The sequence below is a fragment of the Ctenocephalides felis genome, unplaced genomic scaffold, assembly GCF_003426905.1.
Source record: "Ctenocephalides felis isolate EL2017-DRISC unplaced genomic scaffold, ASM342690v1 CF-g0.4_SCAFFOLD_00845, whole genome shotgun sequence".
NCBI classification, from domain to species: domain Eukaryota; kingdom Metazoa; phylum Arthropoda; class Insecta; order Siphonaptera; family Pulicidae; genus Ctenocephalides; species Ctenocephalides felis.
This window is the reverse complement of record NW_020536999.1, coordinates 46,494,601-46,517,994: the sequence shown is the minus strand read 5'-3', so window position 1 is coordinate 46,517,994 and position 23,394 is coordinate 46,494,601. Positions and strand designations below refer to the sequence as shown.

The 23,394-nt window shown below is 29.6% G+C and overlaps 1 protein-coding gene across 1 annotated transcript in view; it reads right to left on the bottom strand.

Annotated features, from left to right (window-relative positions):
* LOC113384266 (sodium channel protein 60E-like) overlaps positions 1-23,394 on the bottom strand; it is a gene marked incomplete at its 5' end in the record, with an annotated part of 69,618 nt that overhangs the window by 38,225 nt on the left and 7,999 nt on the right. Inside the window, 13 exons of the mRNA XM_026622093.1 lie at positions 29-435; positions 2,480-2,711; positions 3,961-4,154; positions 4,237-4,407; positions 4,483-4,697; positions 5,225-5,365; positions 5,521-5,532; positions 6,669-6,800; positions 6,868-7,086; positions 9,164-9,359; positions 11,437-11,571; positions 17,245-17,675; positions 19,729-19,949. Coding sequence (XP_026477878.1) covers positions 29-435; positions 2,480-2,711; positions 3,961-4,154; positions 4,237-4,407; positions 4,483-4,697; positions 5,225-5,365; positions 5,521-5,532; positions 6,669-6,800; positions 6,868-7,086; positions 9,164-9,359; positions 11,437-11,571; positions 17,245-17,675; positions 19,729-19,949 — 2,706 coding nt within the window. The remainder of the gene's footprint in view (positions 1-28; positions 436-2,479; positions 2,712-3,960; positions 4,155-4,236; positions 4,408-4,482; positions 4,698-5,224; positions 5,366-5,520; positions 5,533-6,668; positions 6,801-6,867; positions 7,087-9,163; positions 9,360-11,436; positions 11,572-17,244; positions 17,676-19,728; positions 19,950-23,394) is intronic.

The window sequence follows — 23,394 nt, the reverse complement described above, 5'->3', positions numbered from 1 at the left end:
TGGTAAAATTCCTGGTTCTTCAAGTTGCTTTATAGTTTCCTGACTACTATGAACATCTGCTCCGGCATTTTTGTCTCCATTTTGTTGTTGTTGTTGATTTGGAGCTTTCTCACCTTGCTGTTCCTGCTGGTCAAATTTATGACGAAAATCTGAACCAGATACAGGTCTTTTCAAGGCTTCATGATAACTGTGACTATAAATGTGATCGTGCGGTATTCCGGTAGAAATGATAGAATATCTTGTTTCTGGATCAATTTTTCTAGCATCTCCAACGTTATCTCGTCTTCTTCTTCTTCTTACTACGACTTGATCTAATACTATTTGTTCAAGTTGTGTATTTTTCTCATTTTCTGAACGTTCTTTGCTTCGTTTTTTGCGTACTATGGATCGTATCCGTTCGAAACTGCGAGCTAATTTGGAATCTTCACCGACTTCCTAAATAAATTGAAATATACAATAGTTAGTACATGAATAATATTTAAAAAAAAGTATGTTAAATGTAATGCTGTTTACTGCATCCTGATGTTCTGAGTTGCTGAGGTCCAAATTATCAAAATAGTAAAATAAATAATAAATCGTAGTGGTGTTGTAGTATCAGTGTACAGTCTTGTGTTGATTGTAATATTATGTTCAATATATTGTATATTTATATTTGTCTACAACTTGTAGCGCGTAAAAAAGTTTATTTTGTCATGAAACATTAAATAATTTTTTTGGAGTATTTTAAATTCAAATAATTATAGTGCAAGTTAACTTGGTTAGTAATATCCAGTTTATTAGTTCAAATCTGCGCATGCAAAAATAATGAAGAATATAATCTAAATGCAAAATATTATTTGAATACTGTTAAACATTCCATTTTGTAGGTTAACTACTAAATATATTAATGAACCAGCATTATGATAAATATTTATAAATACGTGTGATGCTATCGTGTTAAGATATATACGTGATTTAAAATATATTTTCAATACAAAAACGTATTGATTTTATCTTACTAGACGTAAATAAATCAAAGCTTTTAAATGATTGTACTGCTATACTTACTTAAATATTACTTTGAACTACTTTAAATGTTTTGAGATGTTTTATTATATACATGGTATGTATATGTGTTGAATATGTGTAAATGTGGTATATATAACTAATCATTACATAATTTTTAATAAAAATATGTACAGAGTCTATTTACTAAATATTAAGCTATTATTGGGCGCATTAAATTTTGAATACATATTATATGTTTTATAATTTGGCATCATCAGCATTAAGTAGGTAATTACAAATTATGGCGGTGATTAATTGAAATTAAGTTTTTTTAATTATTTTAAGTTCAGAACAGATAATTACAAATGGAGTTCTGCGAATGATCTACCTAATGAATTTTTATTCATTGTATTTTTCTTGCTTTGAAATGATTAAAAATTTAATAAAATTTATACACTAAAATAATAAATAAGTTTTTGAATTCATGAATGACTAAAAATAAGAGTTTTGATCACCACGTTCATAATTTGTAATTATATTTTTCAAACCAAATGTTATTCCATATAGACATAATATTAATTCTATGTAATATAATGTATCTCCACCATTGTTCATTAATATGGTAAATAATAAAATTTCACCTACTGCACCTAGGTTAGTAATGAAAATTAAAAGCATTATGTACAAAAGCTGATTATTGAAGATTTAATCATGCGAGATTTAAAGAGTTACCTTTAACAGATTCTTCGAGTACTTTACCTTGCTCTTCTGCGCGAATTTCTGAATACAAGAAAAACAATAACAACATCAAACTACGACAAAAAATAGAAGAAAATTAATTATAATAAATTCTTAGTAAAACTTTAATTTTTAGGACTTGAAATTTCAAAAAATACCCTCATTTTTTTAGAAACTTAATTACAGTTATAGCAGAAAGATATTTTATGACACATTATAATCATAATAATATAAGATAATATGCCAAAAACATTAAACATAAAAACAGTCAAAAATCAGTAATATTTAATCCATAAAACACAATGAGTAAAAAATTGTAATAGTTAAAATAGTAAGTTATTTAATAATTAATAAAAATATATTAGAGTTTTATAATATAATAGTTTTTACTGAAAAATTATATTGGTGTTTTATGGACTTAATAAAAACATCTATGACATCAAAAAACTTTGTCACTGTAGAAAAAATCTAACACCAAGTGTGAGCAATCAAAATATTCAAAAAACTGCACATAGTTTTGTAAAGCTAGTTTTGCACAGAAAATATAATTTTATAGAAAAAGTTTATTATTTAATTTAAATTAATAAATTAAAATAATATAACAAATAGTAATAATTAATATCTAAATATGGTCAAAGGTAAAACCCGATTTATTGAATTGATAAGCATTTAACAAAAAAAAAATTTTTTTAAGTTTGAATATTTTCTGTGCAAAATAGAGAAATTATTATTCATAAAATTATTAATATCTAACCTCCTTCTTATTTTTCAATTCCTCACTATTGAAACTGTTGAGCAACAACGCCAAGAACAAGTTGAGTACCATAAAATTGCCCATGACGAGAGCTGGTAGAAAAATTGCAAAGCAAGATCCAGCCCCAACTTTCTCCTCAGCCCGCATACAGTCCCAAAGCGGCTCTATCCACTCGCCGCAGAGGATACGGAAGATCATCATAAATGAATGGAAGAAGTCGTTGAAATTCCACCTGAAAAATTGAAGTTTAAGAAGCCACTAGTCTACTAGTTAAAAATATATTAAACGTAATTCGTGAATTATATAAAATACAAGCGATTCTAAAGTGCCGCAATATTTTTCTACCATTGGCATTCCTAATTAGATCACTGTTGCCTTTCATATAATTGTTGTTATCATGCCTTATAATAGTTCTAGTTGATTTAAAGGACGCAATGTGAAAATAACTAATAACTAACCAGTACTAAGTAAGAAACTAGTGGTGCATGGCATTGTGCCTTAAGGCAAATTGCTGGAATTTCCGGTACCGAAAACTAAATTATTAAAAAACTTTGCAAAACTTTGAAATAATTAGATTTTTGAGAAATTTGATATATTTGAAAAAAATGCCTTTTTTGAAAAATTTGAACATTTTTTTAAGCAATCGCGCTGCATAGCTGATTTGGAGGCGAAATATCAAAGCGCGTAAGCGCCGCCTAGTCTTCTAACGTGTAAACATTGGTACGGAACCCAAATAAATTAAATGTACCCAAAATTTATATTTATTATTATAATCTTTATAAAATATCTGATAATACGATGTACATATGTCTAATGTTCATTTTTCACCGCCAAATGGCATTATTAACTTCCCGTAGGGTAAGTTATTATAATGGGCCGAAAATCTAAATTGAAATTTTTTACATTTCTCGACGTTTTGAAGGTTTCTGAACTTTTTGGTATACCTCACAAAAAATGGATGTGTGTGTGTGTGTGTATGTATGTATGGATACAAATTTCCAGTCACGTTTTCGGGCGCACGGATCAACCGATTTGAATGGTTCAAAAAACATTCGATTCCTATTGATAGGGAGATGAGCTAATTAGTTTTTGGCAAAGGCAGGTCCAGTAGTTACGGAGATAAAGAGCAAAGAGTGCAGAAAATAGAAATCGAGTTTTTGAGAGAACGGAGCATCCGATTTCAATGATCTAAAAAACATTCAATTAGTAATGATTGGGAGAAGTGCTTATAAGTTTTTGGCAAAGACAGGCCCAGCTATTTCGAAGATACGGAGCTAAATGTGTAAAAAATGACAGTTTTTGAGAGAACTAAGCGTCCGATCTAAATGATTCAAAGAACTTTGTGCTTGTCTTAACAAAATAATTGATTTTGGAAAAAAAAATTTTTGTTTGTTTGTTTGTATATCAAACGATAGATTTGAACTATAATTTTAAATATTTACGAAATAAAAAAGTGAAAAAATATGTCAATTACAACATACCTGGGAACAGGATCCGGAAAAAACTTGTCCGGTGTGTAGTCTTTTGAGAATAATTGCATACCAATCACAGCAAAAATATAAATAACTATCACTAACACAAATGTCAGGTTTCCCAATGCTCCTATTGTTGAAATTATAATACTGAGCAAAACTTTCATTGTCGTCCATGACTGAGCTAATTTTAACACTCGTAACTGAAAGAAATAGTAACAAAATATTTAATTAAATATTAAAATTTAGTCCTTACTGTATATTTTTGTTGATTTTTCTACGTACTAGTCTAAGTCCTCTTAATACTGATAGACCATCCACAAGTTCGAATATCAAATCGAGTAAACTACCAGATACGACTATAAGATCAAAAATATTCCACCCGCACAGAAAAAAATCTTTGCTTAACGCTAGGATTTTCAGGAAGCACTCAAAAGTGAAGATGGAAGTAAAAACCTAAATACGAAAAAAAGATATTTTACAATATATTATTGATTAAGTAAACCAAATATCGATGATAATTGAATTTACCTTATTGCCAATATCTAAAGCTCGCTCGACGCTTTTGCTCATTCCATGATGTTCGACGGCCAAAAACATGGTGTTGAGAACAATGCATATCGTTATAGCTAATTCAAATAATGGATCTCTTACTATATTATAGAGACATTGTTGAAATTGTAACCATCCTGCATAATCTATGCAACAATGAACGCATCTTGCACAGTTTCGATCTGGTATGTCATCTAGAGATAAAATATTGAGGTCAATATATGATATGAATATATGATTAATAAAATAACAATTATATAAATAAAGCTGAACTTAAAAAACTACTTTTTAAATGTAAAATATTTATAACATTATATATTTAAAATTTATTAATATATATAACCATGAAACATGTTAATTATTATATATCAACATATTTAATCGGAAATAAAGTGTTAACAAATACTTGCAGAATTCTACCCGATTGATATTAAACTTATTTATTCAGCAAATAAATTTAGGGGGGGGGGGTTATAATTATTTATTTCCATATTTTATTCTGAATATTTCGTAAGTTGATCAGATATAGATAGTATTTGATTGATTAGCTTCTAAATCGCTACGAATAACGCGTTTGTTATCTTCTAGGACAAAAATATCAAATTAGCGGCCCGCGACCCTATAATCTAGGGTATATTAAATGACTATATTTTTCAAAAAAGATCTCATTCGAAAGTCACAATCTTCTACATAAAAATGATGAAGCTTTTCATATGTATACCTATAACTACAACTTGCGACATATATTCGGGCGGCAAGCTGTACATTTGCTGTTTCCTTAATTTTCTGTTCGCGTTGACGCCGTTGCAACGCACGATTCGGCCGTCTTTTCTTGTTAACGCCACAGTAACTGGCGTTACTTCTTTTTGTAACTGGAAAATAAACGACATAGCATTTAGCTTCGTATATATATACACACACACACATATATATATATACCAAAAACTACCTCCAAAACTACCCTTAAAGCATAAATGACTTAATCATGATATAGCAGTTTAATAAATAATTGTTTACTTCCTATTCTATCTATTAAATTCAATTAATTTTCAATCATACTTCATTTGTGCAAGAGACTTATTCAGTGATAATTTTCAGAAAACAACACATATCATTCTTTTACACTAGATTCAAAATATTACTAGAAATTTATTATAACTATACAAATTAAAGCTAAGGTGATCACGGATTAGAATGTGTGCGAGAGCGGGAGGGAGGAGGGGGTATTTGTAAGCTAAAAACTTATATGAACATTTTTTCGGTTCAAATTTTCCAGTTGAAATATGTTTAAAAATATATTGGCAATCAAAACATTTTTAAAAAAACGATAGTCCTATCGGGGACAAAACACCTAAAACCGGGACAAATTTGGCTTTTAGAAAAAGCCGGGACGCAAGGCGGAAAATCGGGACTGTCCCGGCCAATCCGGGACCCTTAATTAAAGCTCGCATTTGATAATACTTTAGATAAACTAGGTGATATGCTGTTCAACAAATTGCTATTAAATATCAGATAAATAAGAAATAACTAATTTTAATGGTTGCCTAAAACATTTTTACAGAACATGTTTTTTACACTTCATCCTGGACTTTCATACCAGGATTAGCCTCTAACTAAAACTTTATGCTAAATTTTTTAAACTAAACTGTAAATGATATTTGTTCTTCAATCTATATGTAACTTTAATATAATAAACTTTTATAAATGGTATGGGCGTGTTTTCATACAAAATTGGCCCCACCCTGGTATTTAAATGATTTAGATGCCATTTTATAGGTATTTTCGAGAAAATCCGATTTACAAAATTTCAAATCTGTAGCTCATCATTTAGCCGAGATACCATTAAAAATATATGAAAGTGTCCCCTTTTTTCAAGTCGTTTTTTGTCGCAACTGAAGAAGATATCGACAAACAAATAACGGCATTCTATTAAGATCGGTGTGGACTATATTATTAATAACAAATAATGTTTAATAATTATTTTTTAGTGCATGAAGAAGTGAAAATATTTTTTTGTTTTGAATTTTCGGGTTGTTTGGACTAATTTTTAATTAGCATAATTAGAAAGGCTACTGAATTTTTTTTTTACTGTCCAAAATTTTGTTACTAACAAGGTATTTTTACCTGAACTACGCTATGTACATGAGCAGGCGCCAAGTCTTCACTAGTAGCGTCTTCATCACAGTGGTCATCGACTACACCACTATCATCTAAAGAAGATTCGCGATTATTGCCATCACTATTGTTACTACTCGCTTGACGGCTATGGGGCCCTAATTGACCACGATATTGAGGACCTACAAAAAAAAAACATTACGAATACACATACATTAGACATTTATTATAATTATAGGTAATAACTACCCAATGCATTACACGGATGCAGCGTATCAGCAGATCTCTCTTGTTGGTCCTTAACACCGGATAAAAGCACTACCCTTGGTGCTTGGGGAGCTCGAGCCCTTTGTTGAGGTTCTGGGGATAATTTTTGGGGCGGCGGCGGAGCACCTTGTGATTCGGCTACTACGGCGTCTCGGCGAGGAGATGGCGATGGTGATGGCGTTGCCGATCTCATACCGTTACCTGTATAATGGAAAAGAAACTTGAGATGTAACCAGTTTTATTATTCTATAAATATACTAAACTAGTGTTGTATGACATCGTGCCTTAAGGAAAATTGCTGCAACTTCCAGTACCAAAAAAATAAAATATTTTGAAAAAGATTTTTTTTAATCTTTGAAAAAATTTGATTTTTTATGATCTTGAAATTTTTAAAAAGAACTGACTTTATTGAAAAAAAAATGACTGTTTTGAAAAAAATTTTTTTTTAATATTTTGAAATATTATGGAAATTTTGAACTTTTTTTCAAAGCAATCGCGCTGCTTTATCTGCATAGAGACAAAATATCAAAGCGCGTGAGCGCCGAATAGTAGTCTTACGGATAAACAATGTTACTGAACCCATAGAAATGTCTATGAAATATCTGATAGTTTGATGTAAATATATCTAGTCAATATTTTTGACCACCAAATGATATTTTTTACTTTCTTTACCCTATCTCCAAAACCGCTAGACCAACCCTCACAAAATTTTAATTAGTTCCTCCTTTTGTAAAAACAAGTTATATGTTTTTTGAATTATTAAAATCAGACGCTCTGTTCTCCTAAAAACCGAGTCACCCTGTTTGGCACTTTTTGTCTCGTATCTTCGAAATGGCTTGGCCTGCTTGTGCCAAAAACTAATCAGCATGTCTCCCTATCAATAGGAATAGAATATTTTTGAATCATTCAAATGGGTTGAACCGTGTTCCCGAAATCGTAGACAATAATTAGTATCCGAACACACACACACATTCATACATCCATTTTTTTTAAATTATGAGGTATGGAAAAATGTACAAAAATATTTTCATTTCTTTGCAATTACTATAACTTATATATTAACCTACGGGAAATTAAAGAAGTTATCAATTTAATTATTTGATGACAATATTAGAATCAAGTTACTGATCAAATACTAGTTATGACGTTGACGTATGTATGTATGTACATATTTAGACATGTTATATTCTTTTTCATCATGGTTTCACAAATATTATGTTTTCACCAGGAAATTTTAGAATATAAAGTGATAACCAGTTAACTGTGTTGCTCACTTCGAATATTGGGCACAGTTTTGTATCGTCCAAATCGAGTGTATATTCGCCCATACAGAATAAGTTGCGACAACTTATTGTATAAAAAATATTACCAATACTAATATAATATAATAATATTATATTATATTAGTATCGGTTTATATTACGAATGTTATTAAATTAAAAAATGTTATCAGGTACTACTTTCTACTTTTTTGTTTAGATAAGCATTACATACCTGTTGACCTAAAACAAATTAATATACACGAAGTATTATATATGCAGTTGTAAAAAAGTAAGAATAGTTTTTAATAAAACCTCAAAACTATTTTCAAAATAAACAGTAGAAAAAGCTATGAAAAATTTCAATTCTTATTAAAAACATAATTTTCACTTTTCGAGAAGTTCATGCAGCTTGCCTTAAAGTAAAATGCCACTTACAACTACTTGTTTTATAAATATAGCCTCAAAATATAAACTAAACAACTTGATATTTCAGAATATATTTTGTTTATTCAATAGATTCAATTTAAATTGCAAATGGTCAGTGTTTTTACACGCATTTCGTCACCTGTTACTTCCCCATAACGAGTTTATTCGTCCATCACTATTAACAGGCAAATACGTAATTTAAAATTCATTTTATTTTAAAACCTTAGTTTAATTTCTACACCTCTTTTATATAAGCTCTCTTTATTAAGAAAAAAACTGAAAATTGCATATAGACAGCTCTATTATATGAAACACTGTGGATATAAAGCCTGAAACTGTAATATTCAGAGTGTTTTAAGACTATTAAAATTTTCATGCAAGTGCAGCGCTGGATTTATTTACATTTTCTTCGGGTATATGGAAATTTTATTCACTTCCATTAAAAGCGACTTATGATGAGTCATAGTGCTTTTGCGCATTTGAAGAAGAGAAGTAAATACGCTTTTCTTCAACGATACTAGACAAAAGTATTTTTTTCAGATTTATGTATATCAACCTAATAATTATTTAGTTAATAAGTAAATCATTACCATTTCCGCCATTGCCTTCATGTCTTCCTCTTTTCTTCCGCCTCATTTTTTTCCTGGAATACGAAGCTAGAAGGACACCTTTCCTGGCATCTATTCTCTTTTGAGAATTTTTATCTAATTTTCGTACATCTAGACATGAAGGATCGAAGCTAAATGTCGAATCATCTCTGTGCTCTGTAAGATCTTTTTTACGTTCCTGCGAAATTGAAAGCAAATCTCTTTTATTGATCTGTTATAACAGAATATTTCGAAGAGCATTCTGATATCAATATATAAATGTATTCATTTATATATAAAAAAACATGTTGACTTGACTTAAAAAGAAAATATCAAATTGTATAAATATTAAAATGTAAAAATAGATGTAGTTAAAATGCCAATGCATGAAATACAGCATCTCTAATTAAACAAAGTATAAATAATACTCAATAGTATAATTAATTAATAATGATAAACGATAACCATGTTCATAACACCTGAATTCATGCAATTCATTTATTATCATAAATAAATTTAATCAAATGAATGTATTCATATGTTCACCAAGCGGAATCGTAATTCAATGTGAGCTCTTGGAATTATTATTAATTAATTTATGGACTAATTAAAGTTTTGCAGTTGAAGTTTTAAAAATATAGATTAATATAATAATAAGGTGATCATATTTTTTTAAGTCAAAACCGGGACGGCAATTTTTAGTAATGTTAATCTGGGACGATGGAAAGGTGATTTGCTTCAAAATAAAAAACCGATTCACAAACGAAACATTTTTTTGATGTAAATATTTTTTTTAATCGGAAATGTAAAGAACTTTATTATTCAATTATATGTAATGTTTGTTACATATACTTTTGTCTATGTGTTATCTCTATATTTTTCTTGCTTTTGAGCTCCGTATAAAACTCCACTCAATTTTTTTCATAATTAATTTGAAAAACTAATGCAACTGTGTATTTTTCACTATTTATATATCGATGTCATTTTTTACATATAATTGCCAAAAGATTTACTCAATGTCTATGTAGGACAGTTGTAAATATATCGTTGAATGAAAAAATATTAACACTTGTTCGTTTACTTTTATAATTTTTGTTAATTTACCTATTAATTTTTTAATAACCGGGTCAAAAGATTTAAATCCGGAACAAATATTGCTTTTGAAAAAATCCGGGGCACAAGTTGGAAATTCGGGTCAAATACGTCCCGGTCAAACCGTGGCGTATGATCACCTTAATAATAATCATTTTTATTATATTTAAAATTTAAATTTATTAAATACATAAAACATTTTTTAAAAGTATATTTAAGTCTCTGAAAATATTTACGATGAAAACTTCATATATGGTCATTTTCGAATTTTCTTGCTCCCAGGGGCTCAAATGGTTCCAAATTGATAAAAAAACAATTCTCTGAAAGTTTAGATAGAGCGCAATTCAATCAAACTTTGTATGGAAATAGCATAGAAAAAATTTTGATAATTAAAAAAAAATGTTTTAGGTATAACTCATAAAATTTTTGAAAATTTTGCCATGCTATTACCATACAAAACTTTGATCGAATTGCGCTCTATCTAAACTTTCATTGAGAGCTAAAACTTTCCGAGAATTGTTTTTTATCAATTTGGAACCATTTGAACCACGGGGAACAAGGAAATTCGAAAATGACCATATTAAAGACCACCCTAATATATAAATATATATATATATATATATATATATATATATATAGTAACGTAAATTAATAAATGAACATTATTAACGCCAAGTCGATCATATATGTCCGGCACTAAGAACTACACATGAGCCATGTTATACATATTTACCTGACATACACGATTTGGTATAAGAGCAAGATTTACATTAAAAAAGTTTTAATATAAGGCCATGTCAGTATGACATAAAATAAGTGTTTTTCAGGAACAAATTCCTTTGATTTATCAAGCTTTTTTGATACATTTTTATCTAAATTATATAATTAAATTTCCATGACTCATAAGTATATTTTCTCATATTATCGAGGCGATTAACGTATTAACATTATACATATTAAGATTTATTTATTATGAGCTTTGTTTTGTGCAACTTCTCAAATATGGTAGACAAAGGTTTTTACTTCACTGGAAGGATCAAAATAAACAACTTCGATCGACTGGAACTAAACTAGAATTGTTTCGACAATAATTTTCCACTAAGATTACTAATCCGGAACCTATATTTTTCTACAGCCCTACACAAGTTTTACGCACAAAGTTGTAATGGAATTTTGGAAATCACCTCTTGCGTAATTTCCGCTTCCTCTTCGTAACTCAGCGCGACGACGGCGAGCATTAAGTTTATGAGGTAGAATGAACCAAAAAACACAACCACGGTGAAAAATGACACACTCATCGGGCCACATGATGCTAATACCTGAAAAAAGAGAAACAAAATATACTTTACATTTTATACATGGTACATTTATACATGTCTTGAGAATACACAGTAAAATTTTTGAAATAAAATATATAGTAATATATAGTAATATTTTTGAAATGACATGCAATCTCCGGCGACGCTAAAAAAAAGGTCCTCCACTGCTGGAGTGATTGCAGCCTTCTCCGTTAACTAGATAATATTGTTTGTACAATGACCTACGATATTTTTTTTTTTAATAATTTTATTTGAACAGCGATCAGAAGTTATGGGTTCTATTAGCTGTTGTGATTAATATCTTACAAACTACGTTTGCTTTATTACAGGTGGCAACCCAAACAGTTGTCACATCTCTGTATGATAAATTTTTATTACAATCTCTGTCATAGGGCAAGTATGGTGCAACAATGCCGGGTAAGGGCTATTTTCACTTGGAAACATATTGCTATTTATATTTCCAAGTGAAAATCGTTGTCCCTGTTGCCTGACAACAGGCTGCTCGAAGTGGGTTTCGAACCCGGGACCTCTGAAACAAGTCCCGTCGCTCTTAACCGCTTCCCTACGGGCGAGCCCACGATAAAAATAAAAAAATCAAAAATTGACAATATGGCCTCATTTTAAAAAAGATAGTCGAATTTTACCCAAAATTTTAATCGTTTTTGGCCTGCCAAAATTCGATTTTTTAATCAGACCAAAAAATCGATAGGTCATTATACGGAGAACTATATATAGAACATGTAAAAAAAAATCGATAGTGATGGGATCATTTGTTTTTGAGTAATCACTGCAGCAAATTCGGAAAATGCTGTTTCGAGAAAAACGCGTTTAAAGATGAAATGTTCGTTATACTAAATACTATATATATACTCTTTAAATAGATGTGACTCAAAAACTATTTAAGATATCGATTTAAAATTTTGGTATGTTATTTTTAAAGGTATAACCTATCGAAATATGGAAAAATTGAAAATTCGATTTTTTGAAAATTTCACACTAAGTGTGCCCTTTAAGTCCATTGCAATTAACGTGTACACTAATTGCATAAATATATAATACAAGATAAAAATAGAGCAAACTCATAAAGTATCAAGTTATCTTTAGACTATTTAAATGAATGCTGCATCAGTGATTTATGGAAAGTATTTTTTTAGTTATCATAAACATTTACAGAAATCTGTTAAACATTTCTAGAATCACCTAAACATTCAACATTATGTTTGTATTTTTTTATCGCATAGTATTTTTTACGCCTGCCCTGTGATAGACAACGAAAAGACTGTAGCTAAAAATGATTTTCAAAATACAAAATATACTATCGTGGTCACAGACTTTCAGAATTGGCTATTGATTTTGAATATTTGTATTTGATCATATATATTATTGTAATAAATGCATTACTGCATGAAGCCAGCGAAAATTCAATGCTTTTAGCTAATAACAACAAACTACCATTATTTAATTTGCAAAGCTTTATTTATATTTCATCAAATAATAGTGAGGGCTGAGTTATCTGTTACTAGTCGTTATTAAATAATTTGTTAATGAAATCTTTTGTGAGCATTATATTTAATGTTTATATGTTTACATTCAGCATTTTTATTCAGAAGAGGGAATAAGATGTATAATCATTTCACCTTGATTCTTACGACGTCGCTACGGAAAGAAACGCGGCAATGTTTGAAAATCCTTAACAAAAGTGTTAGTTTTTTGGTCGTTAGCATCTTTGTTCAGTTTACAAAACCTTTATATAATTTTTAAGTCTATGTTATTTAAATGTTTTATAAAATGTATTGTTATTTTTTAAATTAGATTCAACAGTTTTTTTATATAGCCTCAATAAGAGCTTACATGTGGGTGGGGTAGAAAAAACAATCTAAGCCTTCGCCCTGGCAAAGGTGTAAACAATAAAATATAGTGAACAAAAAGTAAATTAAGTTAAAAAAATCAACTTTAACAGAAATAAGTTGAATAAATAGTTATTCCAACTCAGCCGATGATTATTTCTTCAATGTTATCTTTGTAAAAATGTTCCCATGATATTTTGCATTGGCTGAATGATGTAGCTATTATTTCTTGAAAAAATTAGGTGATAAATTTTGAAAAAACAGCATAAAAGTATATATCTACATTGATCAATCAGCTGGGAGTTCTACTGAACATAGTCCGATAGTTGATTGATTGATATGTATTACTTATTGTGATATAATTGTTTTGGTTTTTACAATGTAATTGTTCAAAGTCAAATTTAATAATATTTTATTTAACTAAATTTACAATTCAGTAATAAATTGGCATGAAAAGTATTAACTTGATATATGATTTAAATTGCTTTAAATTCAGCAAGGATGTATTTAACAGTCTCGATGTAACTAATAGTTAAAATATTTAATATCTATGCTAACCATACAATTTGATATCATACATCTTTTTTTTAAATTACAATATTTATTACAACTGTTAAATGGTTTAACATCTAGCAATAGTGATAAATAATAACATAAATTTAAATAAATAAGAGTGCAAAGGATAGAATTTACATTAAAATGATATCCGTAGTATGATGATAAAATAAAAGCAAATAATATTTATGAGACGTGTTTACTCGACCACGGTCGGTGACTGACTAATACTAAAAATGAAATCAATAAATGAAATAAATAAAATTTCTGAATAATAAAATAATACTAAAAAAAACAATAAAACAACAAAATAACAATATTAGAAATGATAAGATAATAAATAATAATAATAATATTAATGTTGGGGTTTACAAATGGCTATTTATAAGAACATTGGGAATTTTTCGTTTTAGTCTGGTTGGGCGCGCTTCTGAGAATACTTTTTGTGCCAAGTAATCATAAATCTGTATTCGTTTTGTGCTTGTATATATAAATTTTCCAAAATTTAATTTTTTGTTTCATTCAGTATACTAGAGTATATTACAATATTCATACCTCTTATATTTATGGAACCTTATCAATGATTTGCTAATATGCACTTTTACTGCACTGTATTCAGAATATTTTTCTTCAATACAGTTTTGCATATCACAGAAAATACTATGAACCCAATAAAAACGGCGAAGTACCTATGATTTATTGTTACAGGATCCGATTTTCTTGTATAAATCTTGCACGTTCAATTATGAATAATTACGATAAATTTGTCAACGACGATACAATCGATGGCGCATGTTAATCACGCAAGAAGGGCGTCGGGCGCCGCGCGTCGCTCGAACGATAACTCCTTCGCCTTCGCAGGCGTCCGCTTATCGCTACTGTAGAAGTACTTATTGCTAATCGCTTAATAAGAACATCAAGACCCGGACGACTGAATCGCGCCGTGTTCGAAGGTATTAGAAGGATTATACCTTGAAATATCTCGAATATCCTTAACAATATAGAAGAGATGGTTTTTCTAAGATATTAAGGCTGGATTATTATATCGACATTAAATTCTGACTTGTGTTGCGAATTAACGGCTTATATACATGCCAACTTGTGTTATATAATCTGAGAATGATTGGGAAAACAATGAAATTGTTTCGGCCAGTGTTTTACGTCAAATAAGAATCACAAGCAAGAACACTTTGCGCGTTTTGCACAAACATTTGTTTGATTTGTATTTATTTGAAAACGTCTCAGTGGTGGCGTAATCGTTTAGGACATAGCCAACTAGTCCGGGTTCGATGGTTCGATTACCACCACCGCCAAATTCCGACATCAGGCAGCTTTGATGTCAAACTTCCACTTGAGGTTATAGATCTCAACATATTTTCAAGGGAAAATAGTCTCTGATGTACATAGCTGCAACATTCTATTATATGACAACAATTAGACGTAAGAGCTAATATGAAGCCCACAAATAAGAGAATGGTATGCTGATGGGTTACCTCTCATCAAACATTAGGTGAGATCTTCTACTAACAGTTTATAGGTAAAGTAGTTGTTCGAGCCTCACAATTTTATTAATCCATCTTCCTCTACCTGACATAATAAAATAATTTCCTACCCTAGTATAGGCACTAAGCTAGTTATAAGAAATTTTTCATTCTGTACTTATACCTTGGCCCGATCACACCTTATACAACTAACTAAAATTAAATACAAATGATTACTGAACTAGTTATTATTTTCCTTTCAGTTGTTTGCTATTTTATGTTTGATATAGCTTTTTTGATAATTAATTATATCTGGTCCTTCGGGGTAGTAAAGTGTCCGTGTATAGTGATTTTTAATTGACTTTTTTTTAACAAACATTGCGTCGGACATGTAAAGTTAAGTATTTCCAATTGCTGTTGAAACAATGCATGATAATTTAATACATTTAACTTGTGATGCACATTTTTCTGCATAGTGTGCATCGCCATTTATCAATTTTATATGCAAATTCATAAAACTTCGTATATACTTACATATACATACAAAAATGGACTAACTAATATTTCTATGCAATACTACTACGGTCATTAAAACTTCTTTTATAATATAACCAGTTTTTAATTTATATATCAGGTATTCAAAGAATGTGGTTTATAAATTAAGATATTACGGAGAAAATCTCGGATAAAATATAAATGTTTTATTACTATTAGATAGAGCATTTTATACATAAAACTCCAAAATGTGAAAATGGTCAAATAACAATGTTGCCATAAGTGCAAATATCTGTGATCACTTTGATAACACACGCGTGAAGTCTAACTAAAGTAATATTCTGACGTTTGTGCCATTGGGAGGTTAGATTTTTTGTGTGAAACGTTCGATTGTATTAAATACATAGTTTTTCAGCAGATCGTGTTGATAATCACAAAAAATAATCAACAATTGAAAAACTCATACGATTATTCAACAAAATTGACCTTTAACATAACATTTATATTTTATTCCAAAAATGGCCCCTACATTTTATTCAAGAACTTTATCAGTATGATCATGTAATAGTTAATATTTTATGTGATTGCAGAATGTTTTCGATCAATTATTGAAAGTATTTTAAATTTCTAAATAAATTCAAGCATTGTTATAAATTAGGATAACAATAACTAGAATATTATTATTAATTCGAATAATTTTTATAAGAAATTTAGGATGGAGTGTAAAAGAAAATAATCACTACAGACAGGTCAAAAGCTAACGGAATTTTACCATAATATTATACAAAGTCCACCTTCAAAAACTAGTTTAAAGCAATAAAATTTCCATTATTCAATCATCATTTTGTTCGATAAATATCTCTTTCACCATCAACTGTTTTTATACCCTTTTTAACTAGAACATTTTATCGTGTTTTTATGTCCCAGTTTTAAATTTTTATTGTTATTTTTTATTATGCAGAGCATTGAAAAGTATTATAAATTCATTACGCGTATGATAGGTAAAGCTGCGATTAATACTTTGAGGGATACATTTTAATACCGTTTGTTTCCAAATCGATATACAACTGGCATGCAATATTAAATATTTAAAAAATAATGCATACTATATGTTTTTCAATTGTTTTTAAATGTTTCACTATTGAGATTTTCAGTATTGAAATCAAAACAATAATTTAATAAAAAGCATTTCATCAATTTGATTTAACGAGGCTTGCAGTAAAAAATTAATATCATTTAACAAATAAAAAATAAAGTAATATTTTTCTATTTGTAAATTATAACAAAGCACTTACCATATTATAAACGTTCTCCCAATAATCCAGAGTTATCAATTGAAATGTGGTCAACATCGACCACATGAAATTATCAAAATTCGTGTATCCATTATTAGGATTTTCTCCCACGCACAAACACGTATAATTGCCAGGGCAGTGCCGCGCCCCGGTTAGATTTCCGCACAATATGGGTTCATCTTCTTCATCCAATAACCAATTTTCTGGACTCCACGTCCAATTGTGCCACGCCTTGTCCAGGCTTATATTACCGTAAATTTCTGGTGAATAGAATAATTCAGGCGGATCGAGAACGCATTTGTTCCTCAATTCGCCCATGTAAACTTGCAAAGCAAAAAGTGCGAAGACCATGAGACAGAATATCGTCAGTGTCATTACTTCGGCGAGCTGCTTGAAGGAGTGGAGAAGCGCGTTTATGATTGTCTTCAGCCCTGGAAAACGATATTGGTAAAAGATATCATTATTAAATATAACTTTGTTATGAAATTCTGCACATCACATTAGGGGGCGTCCATTAACCACGTGAGGTTTTTAGGGGGAGGGGGAGTTTGACAAAAAATCACAAAATATCACGTGAGGGAGCGAGGGGTATAGCAAGATATCACGTGTATTTATTTTTTTTACTTTTTTTATAAAAAAGTTCAAACATTTTCAAAAAAAAACATAAATTTTACAGTTTTTTCACGTAGCTAAAAATACACGTGATATTTGGAGGGGGAGGGGGGGTAATTTTGAATATCACCAAATATCACCAAGGAGGAGGGTCTAAAAATCCTCAAAAACTCGCTCACGTGATTAATGGACGCCCCCTTATATGAAATTAATTGAAAGTGAATTTCAGTTGAAGATGAGAGAAGAATCTAATAAGATTAAAATAATTTCCTTATTGGTATTTTGCATTGATATAAAATGATAAAATGACTTTTTTAATGTTATTTTAGTATTTTTATTAAAACCCAATATAAATTTTCATGTCTTTGCAATATTTTTATACCAACCTATTATAATTCTTAACGTTTGATCCACATATTACTTACATATATCAGAAATATCTAATTTTCTAATAGCGATTTATAAATTACAGAGCAAATGGTAAATAAATAAATTTAATAATACTAGATTCAACCTGCTGTCACTTATGTACGAAAAAGCGTACCCCTTCGCCCTCTTCCTAAAAGCGCTTTTTGCAGGAATGTCACTTATGAACGAAAAAGCGTGACCAAGCACAACGACTAAGATATTTCTATCATTATCAACAAAAATGTGTTGAAAAATTAAGATTTATGATTCTAATGAAGTAGAAATTACAATAAAAAACAAGAATTCTCTATAGTTTATCTCTTATTGATATTTCTTAAAACAAAGGCAAATACGACATGTCATCGATGGACGACACTCGTATATACAGGTACTACTCGTATATACAGGTAATTGTCGTTTGTGGATGACACATGTTGCAAAAGGGTTAAGGTTAAGGATAGTTGTTCATATACTGACAGGATAAAAATCTTTCTTCTTTGAAGAAATATTAATAAAGTAATAAAAATTACTGACAAAACTCTAATAGTTAATCCATAGCATTTCATACTAAAATCAATTACACAATTTTCCAGTTCTCTAAAATATTGCAAAATTTGAACTATTAAGTGGGTATTCTAGTGTAGAGCAATGAATTTTAGGTCATTTTTAAAGTGTCGTAAAAGAAAGCAATGGATGTTTTTACTATCCATTTTTTCACCACTTGCTTATTAATATTATTAAAATACAAAACAAAAATTAAAAAATAAAATTGTAAAAACTGGTAGCTGATGAAGTGGATGGTCTCAAAAAATTGGCACCTCAGTCTTGACATGATTTCAGCCCTCCTAGCCATCGGAAATGCAAAAAATAAAAAGATTATTAATCTACGATGATGTCGCAATCGCCCGAACTAGGGATGAGTAAAAATATTTTTTTTTATAAATTGGCGACTGTTTGACAAAAAGTGTTTTTTTACTGTTTTTTTGAGCTTTTCGAGTTTTTTAAAAATAGTAAAAATTGGAATTTGTGGATAATCCTAGTTCGGGCTATATAGGTGTATAAATAAGACTCTCTGATAATTTCAAGTGAATCGGTCGATTAAAACTCGAGAAATCGTGTCAACAGTACTGAAAAAGTCTGTTTTGAGAAAAACGCATTTAAAGATTTGAAGCCAAATCAGTACGGAGACCGAGTCAGTAAAATGCCTACATCTGCGAAAATTATTCAAATTTTCAAAAACCTTCTCGTACCCATATCCTTAGATAGTTAAAGTTTGAAAATATGAAATAAAAAAAAAATCGATTATTTTGAATTTTTACACTAGACTAGAATACCCCCTTAATTTTATCTAAGAAATCAGAATAATGTTTCTTGATAAATATCTCAAAATTGTATATTATACAAAATAAAATAAATATGCTTTACTATGGTAAGCAAATGTTCTCAAAGTATCCAATTACATACCAGGCATTATGGAGACGGTTTTTAGTGCTCGAAGTACCCTGAACGTCCGCAACCCGGCCAGATTTCCCATATCGAGGCCTATGGTCGCATAACCCGATGTGATGACTACAAAATCCAGCCAGTTCCAAGGGTTTCGAAGGTACGTATATTTGTTCAGGATAAAACCCTTGGCCACCGACTTGATCAGCATTTCGGCGGTGTAGATCGCGAGAAATATGTACCTGAAACAATACCGAAGTTAACGACTCGGATAAGGATAATAGAATATTTAATCGAATTAAAATAGCATAAAACATAAATTAAAAGATGCACCATTATTTTTTCCCTCTATAATCTAAGTCAATATCACTTCCCGATTATTTTTGAAATTTTCTGTTTAAATTGAACACAACTTTAGACATGAAATTAATAATAATTTCATAAGTGATTTTTATGTATGTTCCTTTTATATTAATCTTTTTTCTATGGTTATGAAGGTTTTTTACACTTGCGTGATAGATAGCGATCGCATATTGTGTGTTTAATGATAATGATGTTAGTTAGCCAAAGGGCCAATTTGGTTATAAACGAATATACACACGTATGTAAGTATATAAAAACATACACACACATACACACATCATATATATATATATATATAAATATATATATATATATATATATAAATATATATATTTATATAAATATATACAGGGTGTCTCAGAACTCAACGTTAAGCCGAATAGGGGTGATAATATTGATCATAACTATCACCTATGTAATTAGAAAAAAAAGCTCACGCAGTTTCAAAATTGTGAGCTTTTTAGAGCATCTTAGAGCTTTGGTTGGAATTTGACTATTTTTCAGTAATTGTGGTCAATTTTCACTAATTTTGTTTATTTAAGCATTAAATCCATATTCTTGAATAAGAATTCTTGAGCCAAAATAAAAAAATAATGTCACTATTGCCTCAAGTTTTTAAGAGCTACAACATTTTATTGAACTATGAATTCAAAATTTTCAAAATTGGTCAACCTTGAGAGGCTCTCCTTTAGTAAAATGCACTAGTAATAACCAAGTTAATTTTTAGGTTTTCATTTTTGATTCGATTTTTTTAAATTATGAAACTATCAGATATTTTACCATTTTACAATCCTGACTAAATGGGTCAACCTTTGGTCAATCGTTCAAACACACTTTAGTGATTTTTTTAACAAAGGGCCTCTCAAAGACGACCAATTTTGAAAATTTTCAATTCATAGATCAACAAAAGCTCTTAATACACTAGCTCCTAATAGCTCTATAAACCAATGTGGATGCAAAGCTTAAATGTACAAAATTGAGAAAAATTAACTGAAATAACCAAAAAATAGTCACATTTTCACTAAAGCTCTAGCTTGCACTTAAAAGCTCCTTATTTTCAAACTACTTGAGATATATTTTTTTAATAATTTCGAAGATGATAGTTATTATTTCCGTTTCGACTTAACGTTTGGGTTAAGGAATACCCTATGAATATAAACCATGACCAAGGGGGGGAAAAACGTATAAAAAATGTGGAGCTTTCGCAACTAGTTGCAAAAGTTTCAGAATTGTTAATACGCATGCAAAGTTAAGAAAAATAAACCGCAAAAACCACATTATTGTCAAATCTCTAGGTTGCACTTAAAAGCCTCTCTTATTTTCATACAACTTGAGATATTTTTTTTATAATTTTTAGATGATAGTAATGATCAATATTATAACTCTATTTTGACTTAACGATGAGTTAAGAGATACCCTGTAAATATAAACTTACCGTTTATATTTACAGGGTATCTCTTAACTCATCGTTAAGTCAAAATGGAGTTATAGTATTGATCATTATTCAAGGAAGAGAAAAACGATAGAAAATATGGAGCTTTCGCACCTAGTTGCAAAAGTTTCTGAATTGTTAATACACATGCAAAGTTAAGAAAAATGAATCACAAAAATCAAAAAATGGTCACATTTTCACTAAAGCTCTAGGTTGCACTTAAAAGCTCCTTATTTTCATACTACTTGAGATATTTTTTTTATAATTTTTAGCTGATAGTTATGATCAATACTATAACCCCATTTTGACTTGACGATAAGTTAAAAGATACCCTGTAAATATAAACCGTAATCAAGGAAGAGAAAAACGATAGAAAATATGGAGCTTTCTCGCCTAAGAAAAATGAACCACAGTAACCGAAGAAAGGTCACATTATTACCAAATCTCTAGATTACACTTACAAGCTCCTTATTTTCAAACTACTTGAGATAGTTTTTTTATAATTTTTTAGATGATAGTTATGATCAATACTATCACCCTGTTTCGGCTTGACGTTGAGTTAAGGAATACCCTATAAATATAAACTATAAACAAGGGAGAGAAAAACGTATAAAAAATATTGAGCTTTCACATCTAGTTGCAAAAGTGTATATAAGAGAAAAAAGTCATGTGTTCAACATAACTAGACAAATAGTTAAAATCTTAAAATTTTGCAATTTCATAAATGAGTTAGTTTTTATATAAAGAATATAGATAAATAATTATTAATTTTTCTTCGGAAAGTGTAAAGCCTCATAAACCAAAAACAAGGAAGGGAAAAGCGTATAGAAAATATGGAGCTTTCAAACCTAGTTGGAAAAGTGTGTAAGAAAAAAAAGTCAAGTGTTCAACATAACAAGACAAATATTTATAATCTTAAAATTTTGCAATTTCATAAATGAGTTAGTTTTTATATAAAGAATATAATATAATAAATATCTATTGAATATTCTTCGGAAAGAAAAGAAAGTATAAATTGTATACACTCGACTAACTAATCGCCTTAACTGATGTCATAAAACTATAATACTATTTCCTCCATCTAATCAAACCAAACAAAAACATCGGAATACAAATGTAATAACAGCAATGAATTATTGCCCGAGATGTATAAATTGTGCAACAAGCACTTACATCCATTACATGTCGCCGTGATGTTTTTGCCTGTGTCCCTGTGTCACGGTTGCGCGACAAGTACAAGTTCTCGTGCCGGTTGCGAGTTGCTCCGGGCACTCAGTTTTACGACAGATCAGCAAATATTTAATATCAAATGTAGAACTTTTCGAACACACAATAAATTCTACGAGCTTTGTTGGTGGAAATAACATGAGCAATTTGATTTTGCTGATAAAATATACAATTTGAGCAAATATGTGTATATGTTTTAATAAATTGTCAGAATAGTTTGTTGTGGATAATAAATTTTTATTTAAATATTATTGTAGTTTCGTTCAATAAATTTATGTTAAAATAAAAATAAAGCTACAAAAGTTTAAGCTGTAAATATATAGAGCAATTAATATATTTCTATGTATACTAGTGGTGTAGTGCTTACCAATAATATTTCTCATTTATCATTTTTCTAATAATCTTTAATAAAATATGTCCCATGTATATATATCAAATATACTAATAATAAGACTATATAGGGGAGACCTGAGTTAAAAGTTACGCGGGTAAAAAGGTCCACCATCAATTTCTCAACAACAAGTGAAATATGGAAATTATTTTGTCAAAACAAGCAAGAAGTTTTTTGAATCATTCAAATCGAATGTTTAGATCTCTCAAAAACTGCCAAATTTTTCCACATTTAGCTCGGTATATCCGAAACTGCTGGACCTGCCTTTGCCAAA